This window comes from Genypterus blacodes, unplaced genomic scaffold (assembly GCF_046128005.1).
Source record: "Genypterus blacodes isolate CSIRO-AG114 ecotype Tasmania unplaced genomic scaffold, CSIRO-AGI_Gbla_v1 ptg000133l_1, whole genome shotgun sequence".
Classification (NCBI taxonomy): domain Eukaryota; kingdom Metazoa; phylum Chordata; class Actinopteri; order Ophidiiformes; family Ophidiidae; genus Genypterus; species Genypterus blacodes.
In genome coordinates, this window is record NW_027466935.1 from 4,242,275 (window position 1) to 4,260,903 (window position 18,629).

Below are 18,629 nucleotides of genomic sequence, written 5' to 3' on the forward strand. Positions count from 1 at the left end.
AACTCCTTCATCTCTGAGGCTACAACGTGCCAATGCTGCGGTGTTTTGTATCATTTATACAAAACCGTTAGTTATATTTAGTATGAACAATTTTTTTTAGAGACTTGTCAGTCATGAATACAGTTTAAATTGCCTCATACATTGCAGTTACAACAGCTCTTGCATTAAAGTTTAAACTGTTTATTTAAAAGGTTGTGTATTTTGCCCTCGTCTTATTGTGATGTTCAATGTCAGACACTCTTTAAAATGTATTGTGAGATTATTAAAACATACTTTAAATATAAATGCAAGCAAAGTGATGGGGTGTTACTTTGGTCTTAAGCGCCTGAATTACTGAGCAAACAAAACAAGTGATTATAGTTTTGTTTTTGACATGAGGTATTTATTGAGACTTCAGTGAAAATGTAAACAATCATTACAGTCATTTAAAGTGATTTGTTACAAACATCCACACAGTGATTATAATTGACCGGTTGAGGTCAGAGGCCTCCGTTGTCCTCCAGTTTTTGAAAAAGTGCCAAGCTGCGGAGGTGAGACTGCCTCTCTCCGTTCTTCCACAGAATCAGCAGGTGGTCTGTGGAGCAGGTGACCAAGCCTTTCTCCTGGAAGCTCACAAACATCTGTCGGGGTTGGGATCAGACGGGTTGAGCGTTGTGAAGCAGAATAGACAAAATAATACACAGGACTGTCTAAACATCTTACCTGAACTGCTCCAGAGTGGCCGATCAGATCGCCCGTTAACTCCAGCATCCTGATGGTGGGCATGTCAGTGATCTTCTTTAAAGGAGGTCCAGCCTGTTTGTTTGTCCTTCCGAAAGTCCACATCCCAAAGAAGCCTGAATAGACGGAGGCGAGGAGAGAATGTTTGACGGAAGGTTTCTACTCTTAGTCACACAGTGGAACATTTCCCGTGTTGGGACGTTTGGTGATGGTTCTCGTCTGTGTCGGCTGGAACAAAGCTTTTCTTTTTGTATTTTCAAAGAAAGACGGAAACCAGACAAAATTCTGAGTCAAATCTCTTTCACGACGCCACAAATAAGATGGAAGTGATGGGTCGATTCAGATTTCAGATAGACATAACAGGCTGAGAGATGAAAGTCCTGGTTGACGTGAGGAGATGCTGAACACACACGCCACTGCTCGACTACAGTGAACAGAAGTGACTTGATTGCTGACTTCTCTTGTTTCCTTTAGTCATGAAGCAAATACAAGACGGATAAATGTACTTCAGCGATAAGTGGCGTGTGTGTAACCTCAGTGTACGGCCAAATGTCTCTCCGGCATCACAACACCACTCTACGCTGACTGCAGCTCCACCATCAAAGACACACAGACACACACACACACACACCCACCCACTAAATCACTGCACTCTCCACCAGCCCACTTAAGTACCAAACACAGCCTCTCTCTCTCTCTGAGTGCTGCTACACTACACTCGCCTTTGATACACACAATACTGCATCTGGACTTCATTACTGCACTACCAAACCACCCACACACCCAGACGTTCCTGTACACACACACACAATTTTCCTTAATCTTTGAATTTTGAGATTTAGGACCATGTATGTCATCTGTAACTCTGAACACAATTTTCTTTTTTTTTTTAGATGTTTCATGAAGAATACACACACACTGTGGTGCATAGTGTGTGTGTGTTCAACTCTACACATAATCCCACATGCTGCCTGTTACACCACTGTGCTGCGTTGTGCTGCTATCTGCTGGCAGTTTGTAGAGCTGTTTTAGAGACTTTGGTGTGTGTGTGTGTGTGTGTGTGTGTGAGAGACCTGGAGAGGCTGGTTCTGCGGGCAGGGGCAGGTCCTGGATCTCCCACATCCTCACACTTCCGTCTTCAGAACACGACATCAGCTCACTGCCAGACAAACGACCGTCAATATCACTTCTATATTGATTGGTTATTTGAAATATTAACCCACATTCATCGGTGTGGGAGTGGACACAGTGAGTGGATGGAGGAGAAAAGTTTACAGGGCACAGAGGAGAGAGGAAAGGAAGGGAGGAGACCAATCAAGTGGTTAGGGACAGAAGAGCTTTGTTAGGACGGAGCAGCTGTGTTTACCTGTCAGACAGCAGCATGGTGTGTAAGACATTAGAGTCATGAGCGATCTTCTTGTAGGCCACCACCATCTTCATCAGAACACTGTACACATACAGGCCGCTGCCCACCGCTGCCAGGATGAGCTACAAACACACACACGCAGTCGCTAACACATGTAAACACAGCTCATCATCACAGAGCACGAACGCAACACTTTCTTCTTCCCTTCTTCTGCCGTCCTCACCTTGCCGTTGGTGGTCAGATGCTGGATGGACATCTCGCTGGGTTTGGGAGCGGCCAAGCGTATCTCCGCCCGCGTGTCGGCCTGTGACTCCTCCCACAGGATGTGCTCGTAGGCCAGGACGTTCCAATCGGTGGCGTCCCATAGGATCAGCTCGCCCGCGTGCGACCCGCTGGCAAACAGCTCGTCTGAGGGAAATGGCAACCAGCACCGCCGTCAACGTCACAGACTCGAGATTACGCGGCGTCGGTCTGCGCCGCGACGTGAATTCAACCGTTTAGATTTACAGCGACTGACCGTTGACGTTGATGAGAGCCCGGATGTTGTCCTGGTGGTCGGACAGACAGCGGATCACGTCCACTGTGAGAGAGTGAGCAGAGACTGACAGCTTGTAGATAACTGCAAACAACAGAGGAAGAACAGAGACGATGACCTCATGTGTGTCTGGTCTGTTTGTATATAAAACTGGTTGTCGTTGTCCTGTTGCTCCGCCCACCGATCTCTTTATCCATCGCGGCTGCTATGTAGTTCTTTGGCAACTCAATCAAAGCAGTGATTCCTGCAGAATGACAAGACAAGAACGACATCATTAAGCAGTTTGTATACCAGCAGCTGTGTGTGTGTGTGTGTGTGTGTGTGTGTGTGTGTGTGTGTGTGTGTGTGTGTGTGTGTGTTTCCTTCTTACCAGTGTCACTGTGGTTCTGCCTGTGGCACTGAAGCTGGAAGTCTTTGTTCCACACACACAGTTCTTCCCCGCCGGAGAGACACACACACAGTCGCTCCAGCACCAGCAAACACTGAGAGAGAGACAGAAGACCCATCTGAGCTACATGGCACTGACTGATGACTGATGACTTTGATGATGAGCGATTAGGTGAAATGTAAAGTAATCAAGTGATCCAAAGTGCAGCTGAGCCACAGGTGTTTGTTCAAAGACGACCTGTTACCTTTACAGGCGACTGGAGATCTGAGATGGTCTGAACTCTGTTTCCTGTGTCAGGGTCCCACAGCTGACGATCAAGATGAAGGAGAATCAACCATCACATACGTGTGTGTGTGTGTGTGTGTGTGTGTGTGTGTGTGTGTGTGTGTGTGTGTGTGTGTGTGTGTGTGTGTGTGTGTTTCTTTGTGGTTGTGGTTTAAGGATACGCTGAGGCTTCGGTCTGAGGAGGCGGTGATGAGCGAGGTGTGTGTTGCGTCTCCGTCGGCGCATGTGAAGGTGGTTATGGCTGTAATTTGCTGGGAATGACCCCTGAGCTCCCGCAGCCTCTCACCAGTCTGACACACAGAGAGGAGAGAGAGAGAGAGAGAGAGAGAGAGAGAGAGAGAGAGAGAGAGAGAGAGAGAGAGAGAGAGAGAGAGAGAGAGAGAGAGAGAGAGAGAGAGAGAGAGAGACAGAGAGAGAGAGAGACAGAGAGAGAGAGACAGAGAGACAGAGAGACAGAGAGAGAGAGAGAGAGAGAGACAGAGAGAGAGAGAGAGACAGAGAGAGAGAGAGAGAGACAGAGAGAGAGAGAGAGAGACAGAGAGACAGAGAGAGAGAGACAGAGAGACAGAGAGACAGAGAGAGAGAGAGAGAGAGAGACAGAGAGAGAGAGAGAGAGACAGAGAGAGAGAGAGAGAGACAGAGAGAGACAGACAGAGACAGACAGAGACAGAGAGAGAATGTCACAATTCAGTTATGAGATGGGGGGACATAACTTCAAACACACAGATTGTACAGCTGGTAAACATCAACAACATTCACCTCGATGTTCCAGACCAAAACCAGGCCGTCGTCTCCTGCTGAGGCACATCTGGAAAAGGAAAACACGAGGTGAAAGGTTTCTTATGAGTGGATTGGAGTGTAGTCTTACAATCTCTATCTGTGCGTGAGGAATCGTTTCCAGTAGCTCCATCACCGCCCCGCAAAACATCTGTCCAGAGGTTTAACACCAGTCACTTGCCCTTTGACCCTCAGCTATCCACACTACCTGTTCCCAAAACTCAACGGAAGGGGGATGAAAAAAAAGAAGAGATAAAAAAGGGGAATTGTCTAGGATGCATTTTCTCTCTTCAAAAGCAATCTGGAGAAAATTTTCTGGCCTTTGCCCCCGACTGTGGACCTGTGTGTGGAGAGGAGACGACCCAGAGGAGAGGGGTTATTACTGGAGGAGACCAGGCGTGAAGCTGTGGTGGAGCAAACCCCCCACCCTCTGACACACACACACACACACACACATACACACACACACACAGAGTTCTGTCCAGTTTATGCAGAGCCAGTCTACCATGCCAGCACGCAGCAAGCTTCCACAAAGCTGCAAGAGAGGAGATCAGGTGCAAACCCCCTTTATGTGTGTATGAACAACATTAAAAAGCTTAGGTTATACTGTACTCCTCTCACACACACACACACACACACACACACACACACACACACACACACACAATCCTGTAGTGGTGATGATTGGGCTCTTGTCATGGTCTGTAAGGCGGCAGTAGAGGAGGATCTCCTGTCAATCATACAGGGATAGAGTCCAGCCATGGGTAGAGAGGAGAAAGAGGAGCGGGAGTGAAGAGGAGGTGGCAGTCTGCTTACCTGAAGTCATCAATCTGCACCAGAAATCGAACAATGTCAAAATGTCCTTTCAGCACCTGCAGCTCAGTGAACCAGTTTTTGGGCTGTTCCTCTCCAATGCACAGCACCGGGCTTTTCTGCAGACATTAGAGGGACACAAGACAAATAAACGGAGGTCTGAGACTCCAACGAACATACTAAAATTGATCAATAGTTGGCTGAAGTTGGTGGCAGATGTTGATTTGAAAATTTAGCTTATGAATCATCCTTATTTACAGATTCTGGGGCTGATCAGTGTTCAATTATGTCCTTTATATTGCATTATGGTCAAATGTATTGCAGTATAATTTGATGGCTAACTGTACTTCCATGCATGTGTATTTATGGAGGTCTTGTGATTGTATAAAAGCTTAATAATCGTTAAATTAAACATGTTTAATATCACCGACGGGCTCAGACTACGACACAACATGGAGCCTCATCTGGACAAACATCTTCGCCGTCTTACCTCCACCGCATTCTGAGCTTCCCGGCCACCAAGCATCCACTTAAACATTGCTAAATCTTAAAACTAAACGCTTTACGGAGCAAAAATATAAATTTGATATTCCTTTAGTCGATATTAAAGCCAAAACATGACAACATAGGAAAGCAAGGAAAACAAGCTACAATTTCATGCGCGTGCAATTTGTCATTGTCGTCAACAGGGACGCTAGCTTAGCACGCTAGCTCGGCGTAATGTCCGCTTCTTTGTCTTTCTGGTTAGAATTTGAGACTTTGACCGGATAATTTCACCGGGGTTGATAAATGACACATAATCGCCGTTGTATAAATGTATGGTTAAATGGTAGAGGAACTGACAAGACCACAACAAATCATTCATGTGACTCAACGACGGAAGCCTTGGTTGCACAATATTCAAAAAAGCGAAGGTATGCTTTTTTGGTTCGTGGGTACGTGATGGTGTCTTTACACTTCTGTTTTCAACCTGTCATGGTGATATTTTATCTACTACAAAAGGACACGATCAGGTTTTTGTTTTTCTTTCATATTTTTTTTACTCTATGTGGATGATATTTCAGTATTTAATGCGTCTTGTTGAAATAGTTGTCATTTTCTTATACACCACTAGATGGCAGTATGTAACAATCCCATGAGATCAGGAAGTCTGCGCCTTCCGCTTGCAATTGGAGCAATTGGAGCATTGCCCATTTATTTCCTCTTAAGTTATGTACATTTTAAGCATCATTCTTGAAAGGCAAAATTGAATAATTATTGTTTATTTGTTTAATTGTATCGCATAACTCAGTGCGTATATTTTCTCTTTATTTAGCTTTTTATTTTTCTTCTTTCCCAGCATCATTTTCTTGCGCAGATCTCCATCAACATCTTCCTTCATTCTTTTTCTCTGTGTTTGCCCTGTTAACACACTCACAGGCGTGCACACCCACACATCACCCTATCTGTGTCTACTCCTGCTTTCCCAATTGAGACGACATGCAGTGTAGGGCCTGTGACCTTCATGGTGGCTCAGATCCACGGCTGGCACTGATTTCTGATTTAGTGTCGATCCGCTGCGCTTGTCAGGGGCTGCGAGGTGCTTTCCATGCGGTAATAGAAAAGCTCAAGGGCAGCAAGAGAAAAGAGGAGGGTTGGGGAGAGGGATTGGGTGAGGTGGAGTGAAAGAATTTTTCGATGTGGCGCTGGGTGGCTGACTGAGGCTCTGATGTTTAACTATCTGTCAGATGTCTGAAATGAACAAGTCAAATGCATGTAGATTCTTGAGGATGGGGTGAAAAATGGGTTCTGGCTCAGGTAAGGATAGCAAGTATGAAGTGTTGCAAGTTAACTGGAATACCAAAGATATAAAGGGCTTTGGCCAAATTAATGAAAATGTGATGGAATGCAAGAATCAAATATAGTATAGACTATAGAGTAACAAAGCCAGAATGTGAGCATTGTGGGGGGAAAAAAGGGCAGGTGACAAGATAAGCGGAAGAGTGAGTGAGTGAAATATAGAAATGAAATGGGAAGAAATAGGAGAAAAAGTAAGTGGTTCCTGAGTATGGCGGCCTTGGTCTGGAGTAGACAAGGTGTCTGTATGAGCAATGGCAGAAATCAGCTAAGAGGAGATGTCATGATCCCAACACCACCTAACACTAACAGGACGGAGGAGCAACCGAGTCAGAGCCTGTCCGCTCCCTCTCCCCCGCTCAGCGCCTTATCTCATCCTCTTGTCTCTGCTGCCAAAGAGAAAACAAATGGTTATGATGATGGAAAAGGAATTAAGCTGTAATTTAACAATGGACCAACAACAGTATTCAATAACCGTCCCTCCCTCGCTGCATCGGTGTGGTCTTGTAGAGGAGAGAGGCTCATTGTTGACCAACACACTTCACTGTCCCTCTTCATCAATGTTTCACTGTGTACTGCTTTACCTACTTTGGTCCCTGCCTCCACATGGGATCTGCACCCAGAGTCGTGCTTTCACATGTCGACAGCTAAAAACAAGAAGAAGAAATAGAAGAACCGTCCCAAATTGTATTCCATTTCAAGTATCTGACTTTACAGCCTGTTCTGTATATTAATGATATACATGTTTGCTTCCCAAAGACTTCGACAGAGGCCGGCACACTAGGTGTCATAAGACAGGTGTGCACTGGAATCACACACTTGTCCATTTCTATCCAAAGGTAATTCAAAACCAAAACAACGCTGTGCCTTTGATTACAATATAGATGGCACATAATCCAGGAGGATGATGGTATGGTCTGACTGCGGAGGATATGTGAGTATATTCAAGCTTCTGTCACTTTGATTTGTCACATGAGTATGACTGTAATTGCTGTGTTTCAGTCATCATACGTTAATTATCAACCTTGACCTATTGCATTCACACATACAGTCACAGTCAACGTATGCAGTTCAGTTTGGATGCAGGATTGGGATTATTTCACCAAAGATGGGATGTATACCACAAGAGCAGACAAAGCGCTTTGACTCAGCCTCTGCTCCTGTCTCTCCTCTTCCTCGCTCTGTCTGACTGATCATGAGTCCGCCGTCTCCCGTCCCCCGTCCCCGTCCCCGTCCCCTCCTCCCTCCCCACCCTCATTTGGTGACCCACTAATGTTCTGTTCACTTTCTCTTATGAATAGATAATGGGCAAAAATCAAATCTCTTCATTTGCATGTAATACAATTAAGACCTCTTCAAACAATGACAAATGGAGGGAGCAGTGAGATGTCAGTCAGGCTCGTCAGAGGGAACTGGAGACAGCGTCGCCCTGGCTCGCTGTTTTAACGAAAATTAATAAAACCTTCAAATAGAATATTCTCCACACCATCTGGAATAACAATACACTTAAACTCGGCCTGTCAAATAAAATTAAAGTTCTCCTTAATTATAATCCAAAACTTGTACTCATAACTTGTATATGAAGCCACCAACATATCTCTAACCCCCAAACCCAGGAGGATTGGATTTTGTTTAGATTAATAACTGCTCCTGTGCTTTACCTTACTGTATTTGTTGTTGGCCAGTAGCCCATATGTTCCTCTCACTAGTCACAGCTCTTCCATAGTGGCCACAGAGTTCTGGACTTCCCACCCTCTCCCTCTCCAGGTAAAGATTGCACTGACCAATCATTAAACAAAGCACTAGATACTATAAGCGTTTAGCCCTTACTTTACGGCTTCAATAACATTTGATGTTACACTGGGTTTTGCATTTAAATTCTGTTGCCAACAATGTAATCGATGTGGTAGCAGATTCCGGAGTGGCTCTGCTGATCAGCAATTGTTTTTACAGTCATTGATTAGCTATCTGATTGATTGAATGAGGATCTGGGAAACAAAGATTTGCTTCAAATGAAGTATAATTTGTCATCTTTGCTTTGGGGAAAGTATCAAGTCTTTCCAAGTCAAAATGCTCAAGTGCAAGATGAAAGCACAAGATCAAAATACTTTCAAGTATTTTTATTATTTATTTTTTAGCAGAGAGTGTATTTTCTGCAAACGTACACATGGACTTAAGTCACAGTGCTAGACTTTATATCATACACATATAAACTTGGCAATGTTACTTTAAGATAGTGGCTGGAATTCTCAGATATGCTAGTTTGTCATACACAAAAGTGCACACCCACATGCACACACACACACAAGAGCATATGCACTAATGCATACAAAAACACTCTCTCTCTCTCTCTCTCTCTCTCTCTCTCTCTCTCTCTCTCTCTCTCTCTCTCTCTCTCTCTCTCTCTCTCTCTCTCTCTCTCTCTCTCTCTCTCTCTCTCTCTCTCTCTCTCTCTCTCTCTCTCTCTCTCTCTCTCTCTCTCTCTCACCCCCCACACACAGACAGAGGAAAATTAATGAGCTCTCATTCATAATCCAGGAGAGAGAGAGCCATATTCACCCTTGGATGGTTTATTGACTGATTTCATTTATTTGTGTGAAATAAATAGGAGGTAAACATTGGCCTGCTCTCACATTTTCTGCGACACACTCCCTGCACAGCATTCTGGAAGAAATGATCCCACCAACAGCAGGGTCACTGATTGGCTACCTCGTCAGTGTGTGACAAATTACCCAATGAGAAATAGGTTACCCATTTCCACAAACTAATTAACCTGGGTGATAGTGAAACAAATTATTACATTTATGTAATATTATTTCACATCTGTCGCTAGACTACAAAAATCTTTATCCCTATGCTTCTCCGCCCACAGATCTCTTCTACATTGTGATTACAGTGAGTGTATCCAGACATGATACCGTGAACACACTGCATGCAGCTATGACATCAGGCATCATTTGACAGCTTCTTTTTCTCTTTAAAAAAATGAAATTAGGAATAACTTTTGTTTGGAATGGTATCTAGCTGAAGCCAAAAAGACGTTTTACAGAGTTAGGTTGCAACTGCCATACCGTTGCTAAGGCCACAGGGCTTAGAGCACTGAATGGTGGTAGAGAGGCACATGTGTGAAGGTGAATATCACTCTGACATCAACAACTTGATGACAGCACAGATCATTTTGTTTTTGCAAAAAAGAGGTTAGGGTGCAACATTACAGTACATTCTTCTTCTTCTTCTGTGCAGTTGTACATTTCCTCTTGTGTGTGTCCCATTATTGACTGTCAATTATTGGTCATCAGAAATACAATGTCACATAGAGGCGATCGTAGAATTGCAACTCTGATTCAGTCCAAACAAATGTAATTGATCTTTAATAGCGACAGAGCTCCAAAACTACTTAGCGATAGCATTCTGGTTGCTATGGAGAGATTTTTAGGTCAAGGAACAATGTTCCTTTTATTTCTACCACACCTTCTACAACTCATGCTCAAGATTGACTTAAAATCTAAATAGCTGCGTCAGAGGAGTTTGTACAAAGTGAAGTTTAAGTGAAATGGTACATATAAATGCATGTTGTGTGTGTCTTATGTCAAGCAAGGGCTTGGTGGAGATTTGCGCTTTGAGTTTTCTAGTTTGGTGAGTTTTAATTAGTTGTGTCTGCTATAGTACGACATAAAAATGAAGTCCTCAGAAGCACAATGAAGCGCATAGCAAACTCCCAGACAGATTCAACACAAATATAACCTCTGCCTTGCCTTGCGAATCAACCTGTCATGTTGATTGGCAAAAAAAAACAACATGGAAATCAAACCTATAATGTAAGTAAAACAAAACAATGAAGCAAAGGAGTAGAAAATATTACAGTCTGGGTAATCAAACCCTGACAATCAAATAGTTGGATTAGCCTACTCGCTGAAATTAACAATGACAAGCAGCACGAGAGGACCAAACTGATGTGTTAAAAAATCAAATGATTTGGTTTTAAATTTGAGAGTTCTAAATCTGAAATTCGCCAAGATATGGGCTTTTTAGAGAAACAAAAAATTTGGTCCATGTATACACTGTCGTTTTGGGAAACTGGACCAAAAATTTACTTTGCCCCAAACTTACAGAAAATAACCCTTGTGTCGGCATCTGCAGGACACGAGGATCGTTTTCTGTAAGTTTGGGGCAAATTTTTTTTTTGTCCAACTTTCCCGAACGGCAGTGTAACCATGGACCAAATCGTTCGGCGTCTTCAAAAGCCCATATCTTGGTCAATTTAAGAGCTACAGCTCTAAATTTTTCAAAGTCGGCATCTGCAGGACACGGGGATCGTTTTCTGTAAGTTTGGGGCAAATGTTTTTTTTTGGTCCAATTTTCCCGAACGACAGTGTAACCATGGACCAAATCGTTCGGCATCTTCAAAAGCCCATATCTCGGAGAATTTAAGAGCTTGAGCTCTCAATTTTTCAAAGTCGGCATCTGCAGGACACGAGGATCGTTTTCTGTAAGGTTGGGGCAAATTTTTTTTTTTGGTCCAATTTTCCTGAACGACAGTGTTGGACCAAATCGTTCGCCGTCTTCAAAAGCCCATATCTTGGTCAATTTAAGAGCTACAGCTCTAAATTTTTCAAAGTCGGCATCTGCAGGACACGGGGATCGTTTCCTGTAAGTTTGGGGCAGAACATTTTTTTTGGTCCAATTTTCCCGGACGACAGTGAAACCATGGACCAAATCGTTCGGCGTCTTCAAAAGCCTATATCTCGGTGAATTTAAGAGCTTGAGCTCTCAATTTTACAAAGTCGGCATCTGCAGGACACGAGGATCGTTTTCTGTAAGTTTGGGGCAAATGTTTTTTTTTGGTCCAATTTTCCCGAACGACAGTGTAACCATGGACCAAATCGTTCGGCATCTTCAAAAGCCCATATCTCGGAGAATTTAAGAGCTCGAGCTCTCAATTTTTCAAAGTCGGCATCTGCAGGACACGAGGATCGTTTTCTGTAAGTTTGGGGCAAATGTTTTTTTTTGGTCCAATTTTCCCGAACGACAGTGTAACCACGGACCAAATCGTTCGGCATCTTCAAAAGCCCATATCTCGGAGAATTTAAGAGCTCGAGCTCTCAATTTTTCAAAGTCGGCATCTGCAGGACACGAGGATCGTTTTCTGTAAGTTTGGGGCAATTTTTTTTTTTTGGTCCAATTTTCCCGAACGACAGTGTAACCATGGACCAAATCGTTCGGCGTCTTCAAAAGCCCATATCTCGGTGAATTTAAGAACTACAGCTCTAAATTTTTCAATGTCGGCATCTGCAGCACACGAGGATCGTTTTCTGTAAGGTTGGGGTAAATTTTATGTTCTGGTCCAATTTCCCCAAACGACAGTGTAACCATGGACCAAATCGTTCGGCGTCTTCAAAAGCCCATATCTCGGAGAATTTAAGAGCTTGAGCTCTCAATTTTTCAAAGTCGGCATCTGCAGGACACGAGGATCGTTTTATGCAAGTTTGGGGCAAATGTTTTTTTTTGGTCCATGGTTAAACTGTCGTTCGGGAAAATTGGACCAAAAAACAAAATTTGCCCCAAACTTACAGAAATTGATCCTCGTGTCCTGCAGATGCTGTATTTTTAACTTTTAGAGCTCTCTAAGTAAATTAAACATACATACATACACATAATATAACATATAACACTCACAACACAATTAGTTACTCACAGACAAATAGTAGGCAGAAGCACATCAAGATAATGTTCAGCTAGCAACATGCACAACTCCTCCAGGTGTCAGTCTGAGCTCCACTGAGAAACCACACCTCACAAGTGCCTTTCATTGTTCTGGCTGATTAGACCTCTGCTCAGGTGACTTTGATTGACTGTGAGAACCATAGAATGTTACCCCTCCTTGTCAGCAGAGGGAATTAGTACAGACCAATGTACACTAAATAAACATCTTTACTGTTATAACTTCAATTAAATTAAAGGCAGCACATATGGGCTTTTTAGAAAATCTAACAATTTGGTTTTTAAATTATAGAGCTCTAAATCTTAAATTTGCCAAGATATGGGCTTTTCAGAAAAACAAACGATTTGGTCCATGTATACACTGTTGTTTTAGGAAATTGGACCAAAAATGAACTTTGCCCCAAATTTACAGAAAACAATACTGGTGTCCTGTAGATGCTGTGTTTTTAAATTTTAGAGCTCTAGCTCTTAAATTCACCAAGATATGGGATTTTTAGAAAATCAAACGATCACGTAGGTCTGTATTGGACTAACAGCGCAGTCAACACTGAAGTGAACAAGACGGAATATCAATTAAATGTGATTTAAATGTGTCAGATGCAGGGAAACTGTTTGACAATGTAATTGTCTTAATACATATTTTTGCATTAGATATTTAAAACAAACTACAGCAGCAGTTGGTGCAGTTATACTACAATATGCACACAATTCTTCTTCTTCTCATAGGATAAACATATTCAAGAAAGAAGATTTGATTCATGGTGTGACATAATTCAAAATGATTTTATTTGATCTTTTACATTGAATTGATATAAACATGTCCATGAAACAAAATGGTTCAAACATTTAAGAAAGTCCTCTTTGATAATAAGCACAGACATAATTTGGAACATAAGTTATCACAAACTGACCAAATGGGAACAAGAGTGCTTCTGCTACACAAAACATCCTATATAACAGATTATAGTTAAGTCAATTTCCTTGTCTTAAATTTATAATATTTCCCTCATTTTCGCTTTGGACAGTACATGCAGTCAAGTTCTTTTCTGTGTTCTCCTGATTACAGTGAAATCAGTCCCAGGTTTCCATCTCGTTCCAGTTGAAGTTGATCTATTCTATGTGTAAACCTCCTCTCTAGTGCCTTGTTTTCTGCACATCCACTGTGCACCCTCGGCCCATCCCAGTTGCATGCTGTGCAGCAGATGAAAGGGGGGGGGGGTGTGTGTGACCTTTTGCATTTCAATGTATCCATATAGAATGTGTCTTCAGAAACCATCAGTCACCAAGCACATGTCACTAAAAGCCCCGCTAGAATAAAAGGCAAGAGCGCCCAGTGCGGAATAAATAAACATACTGAACCAACAAATAAGTTAATTTAAATAGATAAATAAATAACTGTCAGAGGGCACATGCGCAACAATAAATGATAAATGCTAAAATTGAACCAGCCTGGTGCTTGATTCGTATATCTTCAGTCTTCCCTTTTGTGTGACTGGTCAATATTTGGGGAGGAAGCAGCCAAGTGCAGCTCTGTGCTTTGTGATTTTCACAACAAATATCCGGGTTGCATTTTTCCACTTCTTGGGTTGAAATGGATGCACGATAACTAACTGCGCAGAAGCTCGCTGTTTAAGTGAAAGAAAAGCTCTTCGGGTGGCCTTTAGTGTCGTCGAGTTCCTAGGTGAAACTCATGGATACTGTGTGCTCCAGCGCTTTGCGGCGCAGAGAGGCGATGCTTGTCCCTCTCCAGACGTCACTGTCCGGGGAGCTACACAGCTGAGGCGAGCCGGTCACGTTATTAGGGCCGGACAGGGACATTCCGGGGAAAGTGGGCTGGTAGAGGTGGGACTGAAGCCCGGGGCCGTTCGACGACATGTTGGACAGACCCATGGAGTTTGGAGGCGGCCCGGCGAGGCTACACTGAGACAGGGACTGCGCCATGGCCTGCTGGCGGCCCAGAGCCGGCGGTAGTTGGAGCTGGGACACGCCGGGCATCCCTGCCGTGGCCCAGCGGGTGTCGTTCGCGTGGAAGGAGCAAAGGCTGTCTCCCATCGCCGCCGCTGCCGCCGCGGCCGACGGGAACTGAGGCAGACCGTGGTGGGTCGGCAGGAGAGTCCCTGGAGATCGGAACACGTTGGTGGTCTTCTTGCGCTTCTTCCACTTGGCGCGCCGGTTCTGGAACCAAACCTGCAGAGAGAAAGAGAGAGAGAGAGAGAGAGAGAGAGAGGCGATCAGGAGGTGAAGTGTGATGGCGGTGGGTGCAATAGAAGGTCCACCAGTGTTATTGGGCTATAAAAAGGTGATGACATCAATCTGTGATCATCGTGATCATACAAACAGCGACAATACAAACATAAATCAATGGGAATGATCACATTTATGCTGCTGGCATGATGTTTACGCTGCTATGATCAATGTCCATGTGATCACAATTTATATATATTTTTTAAATACCTGAAAATAAAACGGGTAATAATAATAAAATTGGGTAAAGAACGTTAAATCTGTCAGTGACCCCAGATTTCATGATTTTTCGTCATGATCTTTGTTGTGGACCCTCTCTCTCTCACACACACACACACACACACACACACACACACACACATAGGTCCTAAAAGACGCTGTTCTGTGCAGCAGACTTTATTTCTGGGCTTTGTATGGATTTGGCTGCTGTGTGTGATTAATGTGGAGGCCGTGGTTGTGGATGCGGGGCGCGGTAATAACAGCAGCGGGCCCCAATCTCGCTCCCTCCCCCGCGTATCCAGCCGTGAAATCCGCCCTGGATCGCATTTCACTTCACACAGGAAAGAAAATACTATTTCTCACTCGGAGCCTCCAGCATGAAGATGTTCACCCCGCAGTGACAGCAGCGGTGGATCCAGACCGGATCCTGCTTCTTCTTTATCCCTATATCATAACTGTTGATGAGCGCCATTTCACTAATTGTTATTTTATGTAAATAGTAAATGGAAATTGAATTGGCCCATGCAATAATAATGATTATTAGGGGTATTATTTCACATGTGAACGAGCCAAGTGCTCTTGCCATCGCTGTAGTTAATAAGGCAGTGAGTGATTCGTGCTATTTTATAGGAGCGTGATTTTGTATTTGTGCTGACAAGATAAACTGGGCGGAGGCAAGCAGCCGAGGAGAAGATCCAGAAGGTTCCATCATTTAGGACAGAATGTGCGCCGCCACTGACCGTCACCATTGTGACTTGGACTGTATTATAAAACGTTTGATGGGAGTGTAATTACGGTCGTGTAATAACGCTGAAATCGTGATTTGGTTCCCGGTTGATTCATTACGCGAGAGGAGCACGAGTGAAATGGTACGCAAATGTGACGTTCAGAGGGTTAGAGAGGCGTGTCACCGGAAATAGAATAAATAAAATAAAATAAAATAAAATAAAATAAAAGCTTTCTTCTCTGACTGCAACAATTCTGGTTTCTTAGAAATAAACGATCATTCTAACATTTGTCATCTTCACAATTTGGTTGTCGTCAATCGCGTGTAACGGAACAATCAAGTATAACAAATCACTGGTCAGAGGGTTATTATAAAGCCTAATGCGTATTTTTTTGCGGTTTTACTGCAAGTAATTAGTCCGTGAGGTCACAAGTTTGAATCCGAGGTCCAAAAATACTAGCTTTTGGGCAAGGCACTCCTTATTGTATTATTATTTATGTATTACACTACAGACACACACAAACACACACGCCCCGTTTCAAGCTGCAGCACATATAATTATTTATAATAACATATATACACTAAAATCAATTTTGTTGCAGCTGTGATATTCCTAATTTAGCCCTAATATTTTACTTTTCTATTTTATTAGCCTACAAATCACAAATTACGGGAAAATATTGACGTTGAATTATTATTATTTTTTACTCTTTTTACAAATTTAAGATTGTGTTTTACTCTACAGTCGAATGCTCAATGCACGGCAATATGACTCATTTGTTGTGACATTTACTGAATGTGTTATTTCCCCTTTACATATATTAATAAATATAAATGGAGATTCTTTCAAAACACACTTAATAACCCTGACGACAAAATTGAATATAGTTTTAGATTATTGCAAAAAAAAAACATTTCAGCGAGGTTGTGTCTGAAATGAATGGAATATTTAAACAAATAGTGGGGATGAACTGTAGTGGATTGACTGTTAATGCTGGATTATCTGTTTTTTTTCATTATGGTTGGTTTGAAGTTTTTCATTTGATTTTATGAATTGTTAAGTCATGCGAGTTATTACAATTACAAATTTACATCTACAAATAATCTTAATTTTTCTTTCATACTATATAGGCTACTATTTTAATAAATATACTTACTTATACTCATATTTGCGGTTTAAATCTAGAATAATTTCACATTGAATCCACTTTAGCTGTAGCTGTTTTTACAGTGAAATACCAGATGAGTGTGTGTGTGTGTGTCTGTCTTAAGCAGCTGAGCGTCCGGAGCTTTACTGTAACATCCACAACGGAGAGGCGCGATCGTGCAGCAGTCCTACCTGCACTCTGGACTCGGTCAGGCCGATTCTCAGCGCCAGCTCCTCCCGCATGAAGATATCTGGGTAGTGCGTCTTGGCGAAGCTCCTCTCCAGCTCGTTCAGCTGCGCCGGAGTAAACCGGGTCCGGTGCCGTTTCTGTTTCTGGGTCTGCTGGCTTGCGGACTGGTTGGAATTGTTGTTCTGCTGTTGTTGCTGCTGCTGCTGCTTTTCCTGCTCTTTGCTGTTCACCTGCACCGGGTTGCTTCCTCCTCCTCCTCCTCCTCCTCCTCCTCCTCCGCCGCCGCCGTTGATATCATCGCCGGGGAGCATGGTGGCTCCCTCCACGCTGTCAGGTCCCGGACCGAGCTCTCCGGAATGGCCCGGATCGGGTCCTCCGCCGCCCAGTCTGCACTTTAAAGCTTCCCTGTGGCCCAGAAGCTCCGCCGCATCTTTCATCCCTGCACAGAGCAGACACTTTGTGAAACGTGTAGCGCCAATACTTCACACAGGACAGGAAACACTCACACATAGTGGACCAAATCTCTATATTACACGTTTACAGTGAAAACAGCAGCAACGGTGACTTGTTGAAGGATTATTTTGTAGCTGTAATGGAAGTTTGTCATTAATAGAAAAGCAAAGTCCACATGATCATGCGTGAAAGCAGCCCGACGACATTTTAAATACAAATAAGAGAGTAAACACAACATTTCACCGAGAGCAAACACACACACACACACACACACATGCACATTACAATTTGCCCCTTAAATACTCTTAATTCAATTCGATCACATTGGTTTCTTAGAAAATGGTTAAATCAAATTACGCCGTAATATAATAATAATAATTACTTTTCCAATGAATTAAGCCAGTTTAGTTCACTTCAATCACATTAAGATAATATAAGAAGCAAATTGTCAATTTTCTGAGCTTGATTTAAGATTAGAAATGCCTCCAGCTTACAGTAGAGTTGAAGGCCGGAGTTTGGTGATGAGAACTCACCGAGGCGAGCATCCAGGAGGTCGGCGTGAGATAGCATTGCGCACCGCTCCAGGGCGAAATGCTATTCCAAAAAAATCTCTATGACTTTAACCTATTTAGGAAATATATATAGCCTAAATGAAAGCAAATTCGGTTTGTGGTTAAAAGGGAGGTTCGTTGCATTATAATGTAGTTTAGAGAAATGGGGAGGCGCTTAACAACGGAATGAACCCATGAGCTTCTCCAAACGAGGACCAATCAGAGTTGAAGCCTGAGGTATGTCAGCTTTACCCCGAGACCCCAGTCACCGCCGATACACACACACACACAAACACACACGCCCCCCCACCAGACCACCCCCACCCCCACTCCATCCTATTCTCCCACACCCACAAGTTCATTCCTCCTCATTCCTGTAATTGGCTTTGATTTCTCCTCCAAATTACATCCAATAAAATAACCTGATTTAATATCTGTGTGGAAGCTTCGACCCGTTCAAGAAATGTTGGATCACTACAATATTTGTTTAATTGCGCATGCTGTTCTGCTCTCTTTTTATAGGAACACACTTTACCCATCAAGGCTTAGAACAAGAAGTGCATGAGGGTTATTCATATATGAAGGAGAAGCACATGGCTCCATAAACACACCTTTAGGTTAATATGGGGACATGGAACACCTTGAATAGGAAGTTGA

The 18,629-nt window shown here is 43.2% G+C and overlaps 2 protein-coding genes across 3 annotated transcripts; both read right to left on the reverse strand.

The window, feature by feature from the left end:
* Nucleotides 1–362: 362 nt before the first annotated feature.
* Nucleotides 363–5,764, reverse strand: wdr41 (WD repeat domain 41). The gene is made up of 13 exons (XM_076164334.1): nt 5,375–5,764; nt 4,888–5,003; nt 4,054–4,102; nt 3,456–3,584; nt 3,254–3,316; nt 2,992–3,103; nt 2,803–2,865; nt 2,604–2,705; nt 2,310–2,494; nt 2,087–2,208; nt 1,794–1,879; nt 703–836; nt 363–620 (listed from the first exon to the last, which is right to left on the reverse strand). Exons 1-13 carry the CDS (start codon nt 5,420–5,422, stop codon nt 480–482), a joined length of 1,350 nt encoding a protein of 449 aa, XP_076020449.1. The 5' UTR covers nt 5,423–5,764; the 3' UTR covers nt 363–479.
* Nucleotides 5,765–13,266: 7,502 nt separating this feature from the next.
* On the reverse strand, nt 13,267–18,240 carry otpa (orthopedia homeobox a). 2 transcript variants are annotated; one of them, XM_076164118.1, is made up of 3 exons: nt 17,884–18,240; nt 16,971–17,423; nt 13,267–14,628 (listed from the first exon to the last, which is right to left on the reverse strand). In XM_076164118.1, the coding sequence occupies exons 1-3, from the start codon at nt 17,989–17,991 to the stop codon at nt 14,119–14,121; spliced, it is 1,071 nt and encodes a 356-aa protein (XP_076020233.1). In that variant the 5' UTR covers nt 17,992–18,240; the 3' UTR covers nt 13,267–14,118. The 2 variants fall into 2 exon arrangements, with proteins under 2 accessions (XP_076020233.1, XP_076020232.1); XM_076164117.1 differs by lacking the exon at nt 17,884–18,240 and having other exon boundaries at nt 16,971–17,681.
* Nucleotides 18,241–18,629: the final 389 nt, after the last annotated feature.